Genomic DNA, 13,331 nt, shown 5'->3' on the forward strand with positions numbered 1-13,331 from the left:
CGACGTACACTAACGGACCGCGGCCGATTTAAAGTCTACCACCTAACAAGTGTGGTGTCTGGCGGTGACACCACAAAATGCAATCAATGTGCAACACAATGCTGATTGGCGAAGAGACTGAAGGTTGAATCGATCCAACATGCCCTGGCCGTTGAAACTGGGATATTCCTTAAGGACCCTCGAAGAGATTAGTAGGGAGGTTTTTGACTTACTGCAGAATGTTACGCAGTTTTTCGCAGCTTTCCATTTAATGAAGACCACAGCGGTAGTGCATAAGGATCGACGGATTTACGTTTCAAAGCCAGAGAGTTAGTGGCAATACTGATTACGTTTCCTCTTCTTGGGCTGCTACATCGGAAAAGGCCTCTGCTGAGTCTGGACTGCACTTTGCCCAATTAGACGCTTTTGATTTTTCGGCCGCAGTCTTGTGTTGATTGTAGGCTACTAGCAAGCTAAGTATTTGTTGACCGAAGTAACAGACATAGCAATTTTTCTGAAAAAAATGGAAAAATGTTAGTGCAACGTCACGTCTACGACGAGGGCTGAAAACACATAAGCACTCTTTATGCTTCGGATTACGATCAGATTTCAACCAATGGTTTTGATCAGTCCTTAGTGCTACCGACCTGTGCACGAGAGCAAATATTTCTGTCGCGCTGCACTCCAAAGGAGTGCGATTGCGTTCAGTGGATATGCAGCCACACAATACCCTTACATAAGGGTAGAAATGTCCAGGAATGTCAGGACTGCCAAATGTGGTCAAAAGCGTCCTCTTTTTCCTCATCGCACTGCGAACTGTGGCTTTAGAACGCGAAATGTATGGGAATTAACGCCCCAAGAAAAGGCGTGGTTTCATTGACGCCACTAATGCCACATTTTGAGGCCTTTACGTGTCGATTTTGAGCGGCACTGTGTTTGAAATGCTTTCGTCGGCCACCCATAAGAAAACCGCGTGATTTCGACACTGGGCCTCGCCGTTCTGACTCCCACCACAGAGGCTTCAAAATAAGAAGTGAATATGGGTAAGAGGGGTGTGGCGACCTTCTGCTCGCGTGACACATCCACAGTGGCGCTTGGCAGATTTTTGTGAAATTTGTTGCCCATGTGACATCATTTGCCCACCTTACACTCACATCAATTTCCGAGCGGTCTGAAGCGTCTTGTCACGGTCTGCGCGGCTCTCCCCGTCGAAGGTTCAAGTACTCCCTCGGGGATGGGTGTGTGTCTTCTCCTTAGCGTAAGTTAGTTTAAGTTAGATTAAATAGTGTGTAAGCTTAGGGACCGATGACCTCAGCAGTTTGGTCCCATAAGACCTTGCCACAAATTTCAAAATTTCCGGAGTTTCGGAAAAGTGATCATTCAGTTGTGTTGCGCAATGAATGTAGAAAGTGTCTGATTCTCCGTCAGTGTTGTTTACGGGTGTGGTGAGGCACTAAGGGATTTCTTTTCTTTTGTAAAATTTTGATGGCGCTACTAGGAAGCAGCTGGTTCTTTAAGAAACGGCTGGTTGCGATGTTTAATTTCCAACCCGATGCAGTCTTCGGAGTCCATGCATATAGGAGACAGTAATTAATACTCTCGCTGCTCCGTGTTAGACCAGTCATAGTTAAACAGTTTCATAAGTATAAACTCTAGAAGCTGACCTGGGTCTGACGACTAATGTTGTCTGAACCCATCGTCGATTAACTACACATGCAGTGTATTCTCAGTTGCGTACATAGACAACCGTCAGCTGTACAGTGGAATGACGAAAGTGAAAATTTCTGTCAGACCGGGACTCGAACCCGGATTTCCCGCTTATCGCAAACGGTCGCCTTATCAGTAGGCTCTTCGAGCGCGCTTCACGGCCAGACGCAAAATTCCACATGTCGTCAGCCATGTGTCTGCAACCTGCAGTTGTACATCCATTATGTATATTCCCGTACTGGGGAGACATTTTAACTGAAAATCGCTTACCCGTTGTCGGCGGATAAACACGGTACTGCATTGCATGTGTTGTTCAGAAATACGTTGCAGCGTTTCTTCGGACGTGCATGCATATCCGAACTAACAGGCATTGAGGAAACTACGGTTCTTACGAAGAACATGAAATGTACTCGCAGTTGCGAATATGACCAATCATTGGCTGTATAATGGAATTACGAGAATGAATATTTGTGCCAGATTGAGATTCTAATCCAGATTTAGAGCTTATCGTGAATGAAAAGCGTGAAGGCATTTCATAACGGCTGTAGTCGCCGCAGTGCATGCACATCCAAAGGAACATTGCATAGTAATTCGGAATATCACAGGCACAGCAATATCGTATATATCCGCCGACACCGAGCAAGCGACTTTTAATTAAAATGTGTTCCCTGTACGGGAGTACACGTAAGGGATTAGAAGTGCTGGTTATACAGAGTGAAAATTATTTAAACCGACAAACTCTGGGAGGTTGTAGGGGGCATCAAAACAATTATTTTTCCCTAATGTCATTTTTTCCCATGAGGAGTAGTTAAACCGGTAGAGGAAGATTTCTCTGGCGGCACATTTATTAAACCAACAAACACTTTTCCATTTTTTTTATAACCAAGAGATAACTCATTAACACGACCCAATTTCAATTACAGTAGATTTTCAAAAATGCCTCCATTGACACGTAAACAATGGTTACACCGTCGGAAAAATGCCTGGTATCATGTTCTGTTTGACACGGCCAAAAACCCCAGGAGTGTCCTGAATTCTTCCTGCTGCTGCTACTATCCGGGCAACCAGACCCTCTTCTAATGCAACAGGAGTTGCGTAAACAAGGTTGCACATCTCTCCCCACACAAAAATGTCCAGAGGGGACATATCTGGGGATCGAGCAGGCCATGGTAAAGGACCACCTCTGCCGATCAACGTTTCTGGGAATCGTCGGTCCAGGAATCGACGCACAAGACAATTGAAATGTGCTGGCACTCCGTCATATTGGAATCACATGCGTTGTCTTGTAGGGAGCGGGACCTGTTCCAGCAACTCTGGTAATGCTCTGGCGAGAAAATAGTGCCTGCCATTTAATGGCCTAGGTAGCAGATACGACCCAATTAAACAGTCCCCAACAATACCGACCCAAACATTAACGAAGAACCGTACTTGATGAGCGCTAGTAACTGTGGCATGTGGGTTATCCTCACTCCAAAAATGCGAATTGTGCATGTTGAGGACTCCATCACCTCCGAACATTGCTTCATTGGTAAACAGCACAGAGGATGGAAATGTAGGATGCATTTCTCAGTTACCACTGCGAAAACTGTGCTCTGGGTGAATAATTAACGGGTCCAGGTTGTGGACACGCTGTAAGTGAAATGGACGTAACAATTGCTCTCGATGGACTGTTCTTACATTCGTCTGATTCATCCCCATGTTACGTGCAATTTCACGAGTGCTGATTGAAGGATCCCGCTCCTCATGCTGGAAGACAGCTTCCTCAAATTGCAGCGTTCTTACCGTACGACGGCGTCCCTGTCCAGGTAATCTGCTAAATGACCCGGTCTCCCGCAGCAAAGATCATATGATGCGGGATACGGCGATTAGGATATTGTTGATAAACCCGCTGTGCAGCTCGTCCGTTGTGGTGCGCTACGTAGTACGCACACCCATATCAGTGTACTCACTCCAGGTGTATCGCTCCATTAATAAACAAAGACAATGCACTACTACACTGGTGCACAGCAGTTGCCTCCAACTGAAGAGCGTAATACGCCCTCTAACAACTGAAGATTGTAATACGGCCTCTAACAACTGAAGAGCGTAATAGAAAAAGTGACAATAGGAAAAAAATATTTGTTTTGATGTCCCCTACAACCTCCCAGAGTTTGTCGGTTTAAATGCTCTTCACCCTGTAGACACGTGGTTGGCGACATACGGAAGTTTGGGTCTGGCCGTGAGGTGTGGTAAGGCCTGCGTATCCGAAGAAAGATCGCATCGTTTTTCCGAACAACACAGGCACTGCAATATCTTGTTGATCAACAATGTCCTCTTCCCTGAATACCATGTGGGCGATGACCACGACCGTTTCTTTCATGACTGCGCGGGAGAAAGAGGAGAGGTACAAGCTTCGACATGGGCTCAGTGGACAGGCCTCTAGGGAGCGGGGGCAACAGCCACGCCGGCGTGACCCGCGGGGCTGTCACCCGCTGCTACCGCTGCCCCCGCCCCCGTCACACCCACACACCGCTGGGGGCGCCGGCCGCTGGATTGCCCGCACGCTGTTTCTTTGTGCTCTCGCTCTGCACGCCGCCAACTTGCTCTGATTGTGTCGCGCCTGGCCTCGCTGCCTTCTTCCGACAAAATGTGATTTATCGCGACAACTTTCGTTTCCCCTTGCCCGCCGGCAAAAGTTGATTCTTTAGTTCATAAGAAGCCAAGAATTATTGTTTCCTGCAACCTTCGCGGGAATAAACTTCGGAAACTTGCCTCGCCGTTTCAGCGAGTCTTTCGTTTTGCAGCGGTGGCTTAAAAAAGTGTGTAGCACCATGCCGGGCACAAAGCGCTGTAAAAGTTAGAGAAATAATGCGGTTGATCCATTTGTGGCGGCTGCACTAAAATCAGGTAAATGACGTATAAATTCAGTGAAGTTATTCGGAATTTCAGAGAAAAACCGCTAAAAAAGAGTACAGCCGATTGCAGGATTTATTCATGTTCTAGACAAAACAGGAAGAAGTAGAAGTAATAACAAAATGAAACTGAGGTAGAAAGAGATTTTTTGTAATGATGTGTCACTGTCTCTCCCCTGTATTCCAGGGTTGTCTTCAGATTCCGTGGTTCTCAACATCCGTGGCAACCAAAAAGCTCCTACGGTGTCAGCTGTGTGTCTGCTGTGTACCTCTCTTAAAAAAAAAAATTTAGTTACCTATGAAGAGCCTTTTTTCCAAGTAGGTTCCGTGAGAAGAAACCGAAAATTCGTATCTAACCGTAATTACAGGGTGATCCATCTGAGATGTCAGAAAAGTATAACGTCATATTTATTAAGTTAATGTATATACCCCTGACCATGCTCCGGGAGACATGCCAAAAGTGAGCAGTTCTCACCGCAGACACCAGATGTCAGAAACTAATTTGACGGAGGTGGCACAAGTTTACGCTCTCAGTGTGTGTGGGTTGTTAAGCGAAAATGGCAGCTACACCACAACGACGCGCTCAGGCTCAATTTGTCGCATAGCATGTGAAATTTTCGATTGTCACAGAGATCTAGCGAGCATTTAGACATCGGTACAACGTTATCGGCCCATTCTTTTTCGCCTTGCAGGCTGTTAGTTACCTTGAAATGGTTCAAATGGCTCTGAGCACAATGGGACTCAACTGCTGTGGTCATCAGTCCCCTAGAACTTAGAACTACTTAAACCTAGCTAACCTAAGGACATCACACACATCCATGCCCGAGGCAGGATTCGAACCTGCGATCGTAGCAGTCACACGGTTCCGGACTGTGCGCCTAGAACCGCGAGACCACCGCGGCCGGCACCTTGAAATGATCGAGCAATATGCAGTAGGTGGTCCATGAGTTACAGCAAGGTGGGATACTGGACACCATTATCTACCAACAGAACGGCGCAACGCCGTATTGGGCTCACATAGTGAGGGAACAGTTAAACCAGATATTCAACGATCGCTGGATCGGCCGTGGTGGACCTATCCCGTGGCCCCCTTTTAGCCCCGATCTAGCGGCTACAGATTTTGTGTGTATGTGTGTGTGTGTGTGTGTGTGTGTGTGTGGCGCTGTGTCACGTCAGTAGCGTATGTTCGAAGACCACACAATCTGGCCGACCTACGGAGGCAGAGTGCAGCGGCGTTTCTGCAAATCGCTTCAGAAATGATGCGCACCACGTGGCTCAACACGTGGCTTAACATTGACGCAAGATGTGATACGTGTCACATTTGCAATGGCGTACATGTTAAGTGCTAGTGTGCTGTGATACACACTTCAGACACCAACTACAGACTCTCCCACACATGTATGTACCGTTAACTAGTAATAAATTTGTGTAGTTTCTTGTATATACTGTTTTAGTTTTCTGCCGTTTAAAACTCTTCACCCTGTATTTCTATAGAACACACAAAAATAATGAAAACTGGGTCATTGAACAAAAGAAAACTAATTTTTCTGCTGCATACGACGATATTGTAATACGTATCGTTATGAATCTGCAGTGCTTCTTGAATATGTTCAAAATGATTCAAATGTCTCGAAGCACTATGGGACTTAACGTTTGATGTCATCAGTCCCCTAGACTTAGAACTACTTAAACCTAACTAACACACACATCCATGCCCAACGTAGGATTCGAACCTGCGACCGTAGCAGCAGCGCGATTCCGGAACTTTTTTTTTTTTTTGGGTGATCTCATTTTGTTCTATGTTGTCGTGGAATTTGTTCGGGGCGGACGTCCGATGACACCAGTTTAGGTTCTTCGTTGATCCGTTCACTCAGTTTGTATTACGGAGAGTAGCTAATTCTCTAATCGAACACGCTGAGCTACCGTGCCGGCAGGACTGAAGCGCCTAGAACCGCTCTGCCACAACAGCCGGTTCTTGAAACTGCAAGTACATATGTGAAGTATATGTATTACGAATATTTCGTGACCGGAAATTTTTCAAAAATGTTACGTTTTCATATTCCACAGCATGTTTGTCATGTTAACGGGTTGTGGTGGAACCTGCAGAAGGATTCTGTTGAGATCTGCAGCGGGAGCTCGTTCCAGTAGCAACACACTAGAAATTTTGCTGTCTTGACAGAAAAAGTTTTTCATAATGGGTGTGTCTCGTGTGTTTGCAGGAGCGAACCATGGGCAACGCGAATGGAACCAGCCCGCTTGACAACATGCGCAGCCTCGAACACTACCTGAATGAAGTGATGCGCGGCGCTGGGGACACTCCAGACCATCTGAAAGGTAAGCCGGCAGCCTGCCAAATCGCCACATCATCGACTACCTGCCACACACAGTTTTTTTTCATGTAAATTATTCTGTAGTCAGAAAGAGAAACTAAACAAACATGCCTGTTGGTAGATAACCTTTATTCTTCTACTGGAAACACTACTTACGGCAACGGCTCCCAACCTTCCTGAGACTATTACCCCCTGAGTGCAGTCCAATATTTGCTAGTACCGATCCCCTCCCCACACCGTCATCAATATTAGCGCTTAAACAACCTTTGGAATGAAAAAGAATTTTGTTTGAATGGTTTTATTTTTCAAATGATGGAAGATTATTAGTTTTCTTTACACCAAGAAATAATGAGCCAGTGGGACAATTGGTACCGCTTAATTCTAACAACATTTTATTTATATTTGTAGAAAGATGAAGTAATTCTCAGTGAAAGGCGAGTGCTACCTACAACTCCTTCTCGGAAAAGAAAGCTAATTATCGATGTTGATGGTAGCTACTTATTACAAAACGTGCTTCCTCTGCACCACTCCTCTCCCTAGTGACACTTGCTTCGCAACCCCATTTTTAAATCAACCAAGTGAACAGGTGTCCAGTATACCTACTACTTGTGTGTCACTGGATTGCTGCACTCCTTACCCCTGTAATGGTAGAAATTGGAAGACCTTAGGTTGGCAGTGCTTTGCGTCTGACAAGTGCCGCCCATCAGTGTAGTAGCCATTACAAGGTTACTGCTTTTTGTGATATTAGTTAGATCATTTTTTGTAGCGAAGTGAATAATGAAGCAGTTTGTGTTCCACTGTGGGAACTACATCCAACTCGGAGAAGGCATTTCCATGTGTTATTTAAGCATATACGTATCAATTTTCCTGTCACAGATGGATGATACAAAGTACATGTGCAGTAAATGGACTATGTGAGGAACAAGGAAGATGATATTTCACAAGCTGTAACCGCCACATTGCCTCACGCGTTCATGCTACTATTTGAAATAAAAAAATGTAATTATTGGTAACTTATGTAATCAGTATTACAGTTTTACGGAATAGTGATGATGATAATAATAATAATCTTTTGAAAACAGTTCAGTTTTGAGACACAAGCACTAATGAACCCTTTTTTACCCATTAGAAAATTTCGTTATACCGCTCAGTGGGTAATTACCCCCAGATTGGGAACCACTGACTTAGGGTTTGTTAACTAGACATCACACCTGTTAATATCCCCAGGAAGTAAGATAAATGCAGTGAAATTATGAAAGAGTAGAATACGGGTACATCTGAAGGAGGTATGTTCATGGTCCCTTCAGGCCTTACGGTTCAGGGCGCCTTCCAGATTCCGCATCCCAGAGAAAAAGTAGTACAGGAGTCAAAATAGCAAGAAAATTTAATATTCCAATCCCTGCAACCGATGCAGTCCGCCACGAATTCTTCTCCTGTGCCAACCTTTTCATCTCAGAATAGCACTTGCGACCTACGTCCCCAATTATTTGCTGTGTGTATTTCAGTCTCTGTCTTCCCCTACAGTTTTTATCCCCTACAACTCCCTGTGGTACCATGGACGTTTTTCCCTAATGTCTTAGCACACGTCCTATCGTCTTGTTCCTTCTTCTAGTCAGTGTTTCCCATATATTCCTTTCTTCACCTAATCTGTGGAGAAACTCCTCACCCTGTATCTTATTGATTCACTTGATTTGCAACATTCTTCTGTAGCACAACACCTAAAGCTCTTCAGTTCACTTCTGTTGGTTTTCCGACTGTCGATGATTCACCTATCAGACGATGCTGTGCTCGAAACGTACGTTCTCGCAAATTTCTTATTTCCAGTGGTATTGGCTGTAATCGAGCTATTCTTAGCGAAGTTTGTTTCGAGATGATTCCAAGGGCATGACGTATCTCGTAAACCGATGATCGTTATACAGTCTACTCGCCACCTGTCACGTTTTATCTAAATAGTACACTTCTTGGCAGTCATATAGGACCAAGTATAGCGTTGCTCCCACCGTTTGGCGGCGGAAGCGTCATGTTTAGAACTTGTTTTTAGTTTTTCGGTTTTTATAGTCATTTGCTTTCAGTTCCAAGAATCATGAATAGAGATGACTGTCAAACAAGGGCAGCCGGTTCTCTGATGCCCACACTGCGGCAACAATTGGAGGTACTCCAGTTTTCAACAATATATTGCTTCAGCCAGTATAATGAAGACTGAAGAGGGATTTGAGGAAATGAAAGCTCACGGAATCGAATGGTCAGCCCATAATGCCGATCATACTCCAGATAAAAGGGCTGTTTACAGGTAAAGGACAACTGTCGCAAACAGCTTTCAAATGTTTCTTCATGTCGCAGATGCAATGGTAGGAAATACCCGCAGGTACCCATCACAGCTTCGTGCATATTAATGGAAAGAGAGTATTTATACAGCGTAGTCATACACCACTGATGTCGCTAGTTAAAATAAGAACATAAAACTCATTAATTGCGTTTTTTTCGTATTCGTTTGCCTACTACAGTTACACACAACGCATGGTATTATCAATTTCAAGCAATGTGGAAAGTGTGCCAGTCTCTACAAAAGCGTTTGTAAACGAAAATGCGTGGAAACAGGGAGTTCACATCAGAGGTTCCGTTCATGACGGTCACCTAATCAAATTATATGTGTACCGAAATGCATTTTCATCACTGTTAAAAATTATTGAGTATTCTGTACGGTGCAAGATGAAGAGTTATCATACGAATAAGTGGAACGTAGCATTTCGATAGGTACCGTCACAGTTCACATTTCGATCCAGAGAAAGTAGCATTTAACATGTGTCTAGCGCGTAACTTTGTCGTTGCGGATTTGACCATTGTCCCACCGCTATTTTAAGTTGTTAAATTAGCCGCTGCATCCATAGCCATACATATGACAGAAACGTATTTATGTTTGTATGTATGTTTCACACCTCCTCCTAAACCACTGAAATCAAAGCTGCCTTACTGTCAGACAGGAACCACTTTGGGGTTAGGAACCATTTACCTATCATAGTTCAGGAGGGATGACGTTATAAACAATGAGATACATGAAAACTGCCGCATCATGGATGACGTTTAAGTTTATTACATATTTTTTATTAACATATTTTTTATTAACATATTTTTTATTAACATATTTCGCAGACAGTGTCCACATATGCTGCTGAATTACCTACATAAATATATCATTGTACAACACATACTTCAAGAGATTGACGTGTTAAACACAGAGATGACGCCTTAAACGCAGAGATGCGTGAAAAAATGAAGCATCACGCATGAAGTTTTAATACATTTACTCTTTACCGGCAAGACACTCCTACGGTCAATTCAGCTTTAGGAAATCCCTGATAACTGACAGTGCTTTTGACAACTTTCAACGTCAAAGCGCAAATTGTTGTAGGCGTAAACAATAGCCATTTACAGATCTATGAAGAGCCGTTGTCATCGAGACGTTTACGTAATCGCACTGAAGTCATGTGAAGCAGCTGCGCCCAGCGTACAGAAACTTTTTCACAATTTCAAAAGTGTTTTCACAAATATATGGTCATGAAATTGCTCGATATTACACACATTACAAGTTTTTTGTTTTCCTTTCTAATAGAATACTGGCAAAATAAATAGTCGGGCAGTGCCGGATTTGTTAGCTAGTCCTTAATATTCTTACCCCCTTCGGAGATACGTCTGTGATTGGGCCCAAAATTTTTTAAGCAAATGACGTGAGTAACACGTGGTAAACTTTGGTTTCACGGCAATCACATGAAATGGCTCATCACCGAAATCAGCTGATAGTGATCCTAATACAGACAACGTGGAAAATGGAATAACTGTGATACTTTAACCAGAAATCGTATCTCGTAGCTGATTACTTATATTGAAACTGAAAGATTGGAAAGTCGTCCCCTCTGCTGCTAGTACATTTCGATAAATATGTGGCAGCCAAAGAGGATGCTGACTGAATTTAAACAGTTTGTTTTTTACGTCAGAGAGGGTCTGGAATTACTGGCACTCGTGTCGAGTGGCGCGGGATGCGTCGGACCCACACCGAGCGTGCCACACATGGAGTTGCAGGGGGGTGGAAATAAGCTAATTAGTGCACGCCGTTATAGACGTATCGCAGGCACACAGAATGTCGCGACTCTATTGACCTGTACGCTCTCCAAGTCGCGAGCGCCAGCGAGTTTCATTCGAGGCACGGAATTAAATGTATTTTGTTTTTCCTTTCAATGATTATCGCGCGGAGAGAAGAGAAGAGACTGGCACCCTTCAAAGAGAGAGCAGCACACTCGCGGACTGAAGCCCTCAATCAGACCGGTGAACTTATTGCCAGGGAGGGCTAATTTCGCACCCTTTATCGCGAGTCCCCCTCGCCCGTTGCTCCTCTCCGACTCTTTATATCTCGGCGAAGTGCGCAGCGCAGATCTTGGGCCATCAATCTCTTTCACGTAACAGGCGGACCTTAATTAGGAAACGCCTTTCTCTCTGACGGTGCTGCAAGGGAGCAGGTCCTTTCCCCCCTCCCCCGCCATCCGTCTCGTCGCTTCCTCCGCACCTCGCTTCCGGACAGGGGGCGCCTGAGCAGACGGCGATTTTAACCGGCTTGTAAGTCAGCAGAGCAGCAGAGGCGCTGCTACTGAACAGCAACTTCGCGTAGGTTTAACCTTACCCTGCTGTGCCCAAGAGAATTAGTTCATAGGTGATACATTTTTTTTTTTAAAAAGGTGTTTAAAAAAGGTTTCCGTTCTCGTCCAAACCAGAAATACCAGATCCCTTAACATGTCTCAGGGGCTTTTCACAAGAACTTCTGGGGTGTCAAAAGACGGCTGAGTGGAAACTAAAAGACATGAAGTAAAATGACAGATAATTTTTTTTTTCAAAGCAGGTTGGGTTTATTCGGGATTCCAGTAGACCATATTATTACTTACTGTTTTGGGTACAAAACCCTATTTTTCACAAAAACCTCCGTTCAATGCGACAGCTTTGCTCCTCTTCATTGGGAGGGCCTGGTATCTCTCCTCAGTTCGCCGTCGGAGCCAACATTTTGCTGCATCAGTAAACATCCCATCTCCCACGTACTGCTTTCCGCGGAATCCATCATTCATTGGGCCAAACAGATGGAAGTCGGAAGGTGCGAGGTCCAGGCTGTCTGGTGGATGAAAGAGAGCCAGCCGCTGTGGTCGAGCGGTTCTAGGCGCTTCAGTTCGGAACCACGCGGCTGCTACGGTCGCAGGTTCGAATTCTGCCTCGGGCATGGATATGTGTGACGTCCTAAGGTTATATATAAGAAAATGTCAGCGCCGATTGCGGTAATGAAACCATCCTTTACATAGGTTTCAGCCCAAATAATTGAGCCTTCTTCCGAAGATATACGTGAATCTATAATTTGTCTAAGAGGGCATGGTCTAGAAATAAAACTAAAACAGCCTGAATAGACGTAGTCACATTTTGAAAATGCGGTACATACGTACTACGTCAACACCAAGACTTGACTTAAGCTCTGGCTTGCGCCTGGTCTCCATGGACGCCGTGCGGTGGGCCTCGAGAGATCACGTGAAACTAAGTAGGACTAGATAATGTGCTGCAAATCAGCAGGGCGGCGGGGATCATTGCGCATGTCTAACTGAGACCATGACTGTCAAAGATAAAAGACCAACGCAGTTATATCTTAAAGCAAATAACCTATAGAAAGATTGAGAATCTTAAACATAAAGCCTCTGCACCAGGTTATGACTAAAATGTAACAAACTATGCATGGATTTATATAAGTTCGAACACGCTACCCCGACTTACACTCTTAGAATATATCGGCCCTTTCACAACGAATGCTGCATAACGCACCCACCATCATCAATTAAAGATGACATAAGATATAAAACATGTAAATGGCATAATGCAATAATCTCGGTTAATCTGTACACAGATGGTCGAGTAGGTGTTTTTAACAGTTGATGTAGATATACTTTTTATTGCTGACACACACTGAATGAAGAATATTATCAAAATTAATTTTTTATCTTATAAGAAGAAGAACGCTTGAGTAAACGAATAAGGCCACTTCATCGCCATGTAATAGCAAATGAACAGCATAGGTGAATTATGTGTTATGTTTAAAAAAATGGTAATTGCATGATTGGACGTGCAACGTCCTTTCAGCGTCCTTATACTCTATCGACCGACAGAGGTCAATTTCACTACGCGCTACAAAAGAGAATTATCGCCCCTTATATTAAAGGCTATTGTTACACGTAAAACATAATTTTTCAACCGAAACTGAGCGAGAAGAAACAACCTGTTGCGTTGCTTATTGAATGCCCCCCTGTATTAGTGGATATTGCATCTCTCCAAGTTCGCAACACGTGCCGCGGCGTAATTACAGAGCACACTGCTACAGAACAGGCCATGCAGAATACATATTGCG

At 44.3% G+C, this 13,331-nt stretch overlaps 1 protein-coding gene across 1 annotated transcript in view; it reads left to right on the forward strand.

The window, feature by feature from the left end:
* Positions 1–13,331, forward strand: part of LOC126365953 (translational regulator orb2) — a 1,712,650-nt gene that overhangs the window by 562,769 nt on the left and 1,136,550 nt on the right. The window contains exon 2 of the mRNA XM_050008737.1: positions 6,797–6,911. Coding sequence (XP_049864694.1) covers positions 6,797–6,911 — 115 coding nt within the window. The remainder of the gene's footprint in view (positions 1–6,796; positions 6,912–13,331) is intronic.

Source organism: Schistocerca gregaria, chromosome 4 (genome assembly GCF_023897955.1).
Source record: "Schistocerca gregaria isolate iqSchGreg1 chromosome 4, iqSchGreg1.2, whole genome shotgun sequence".
NCBI classification, from domain to species: domain Eukaryota; kingdom Metazoa; phylum Arthropoda; class Insecta; order Orthoptera; family Acrididae; genus Schistocerca; species Schistocerca gregaria.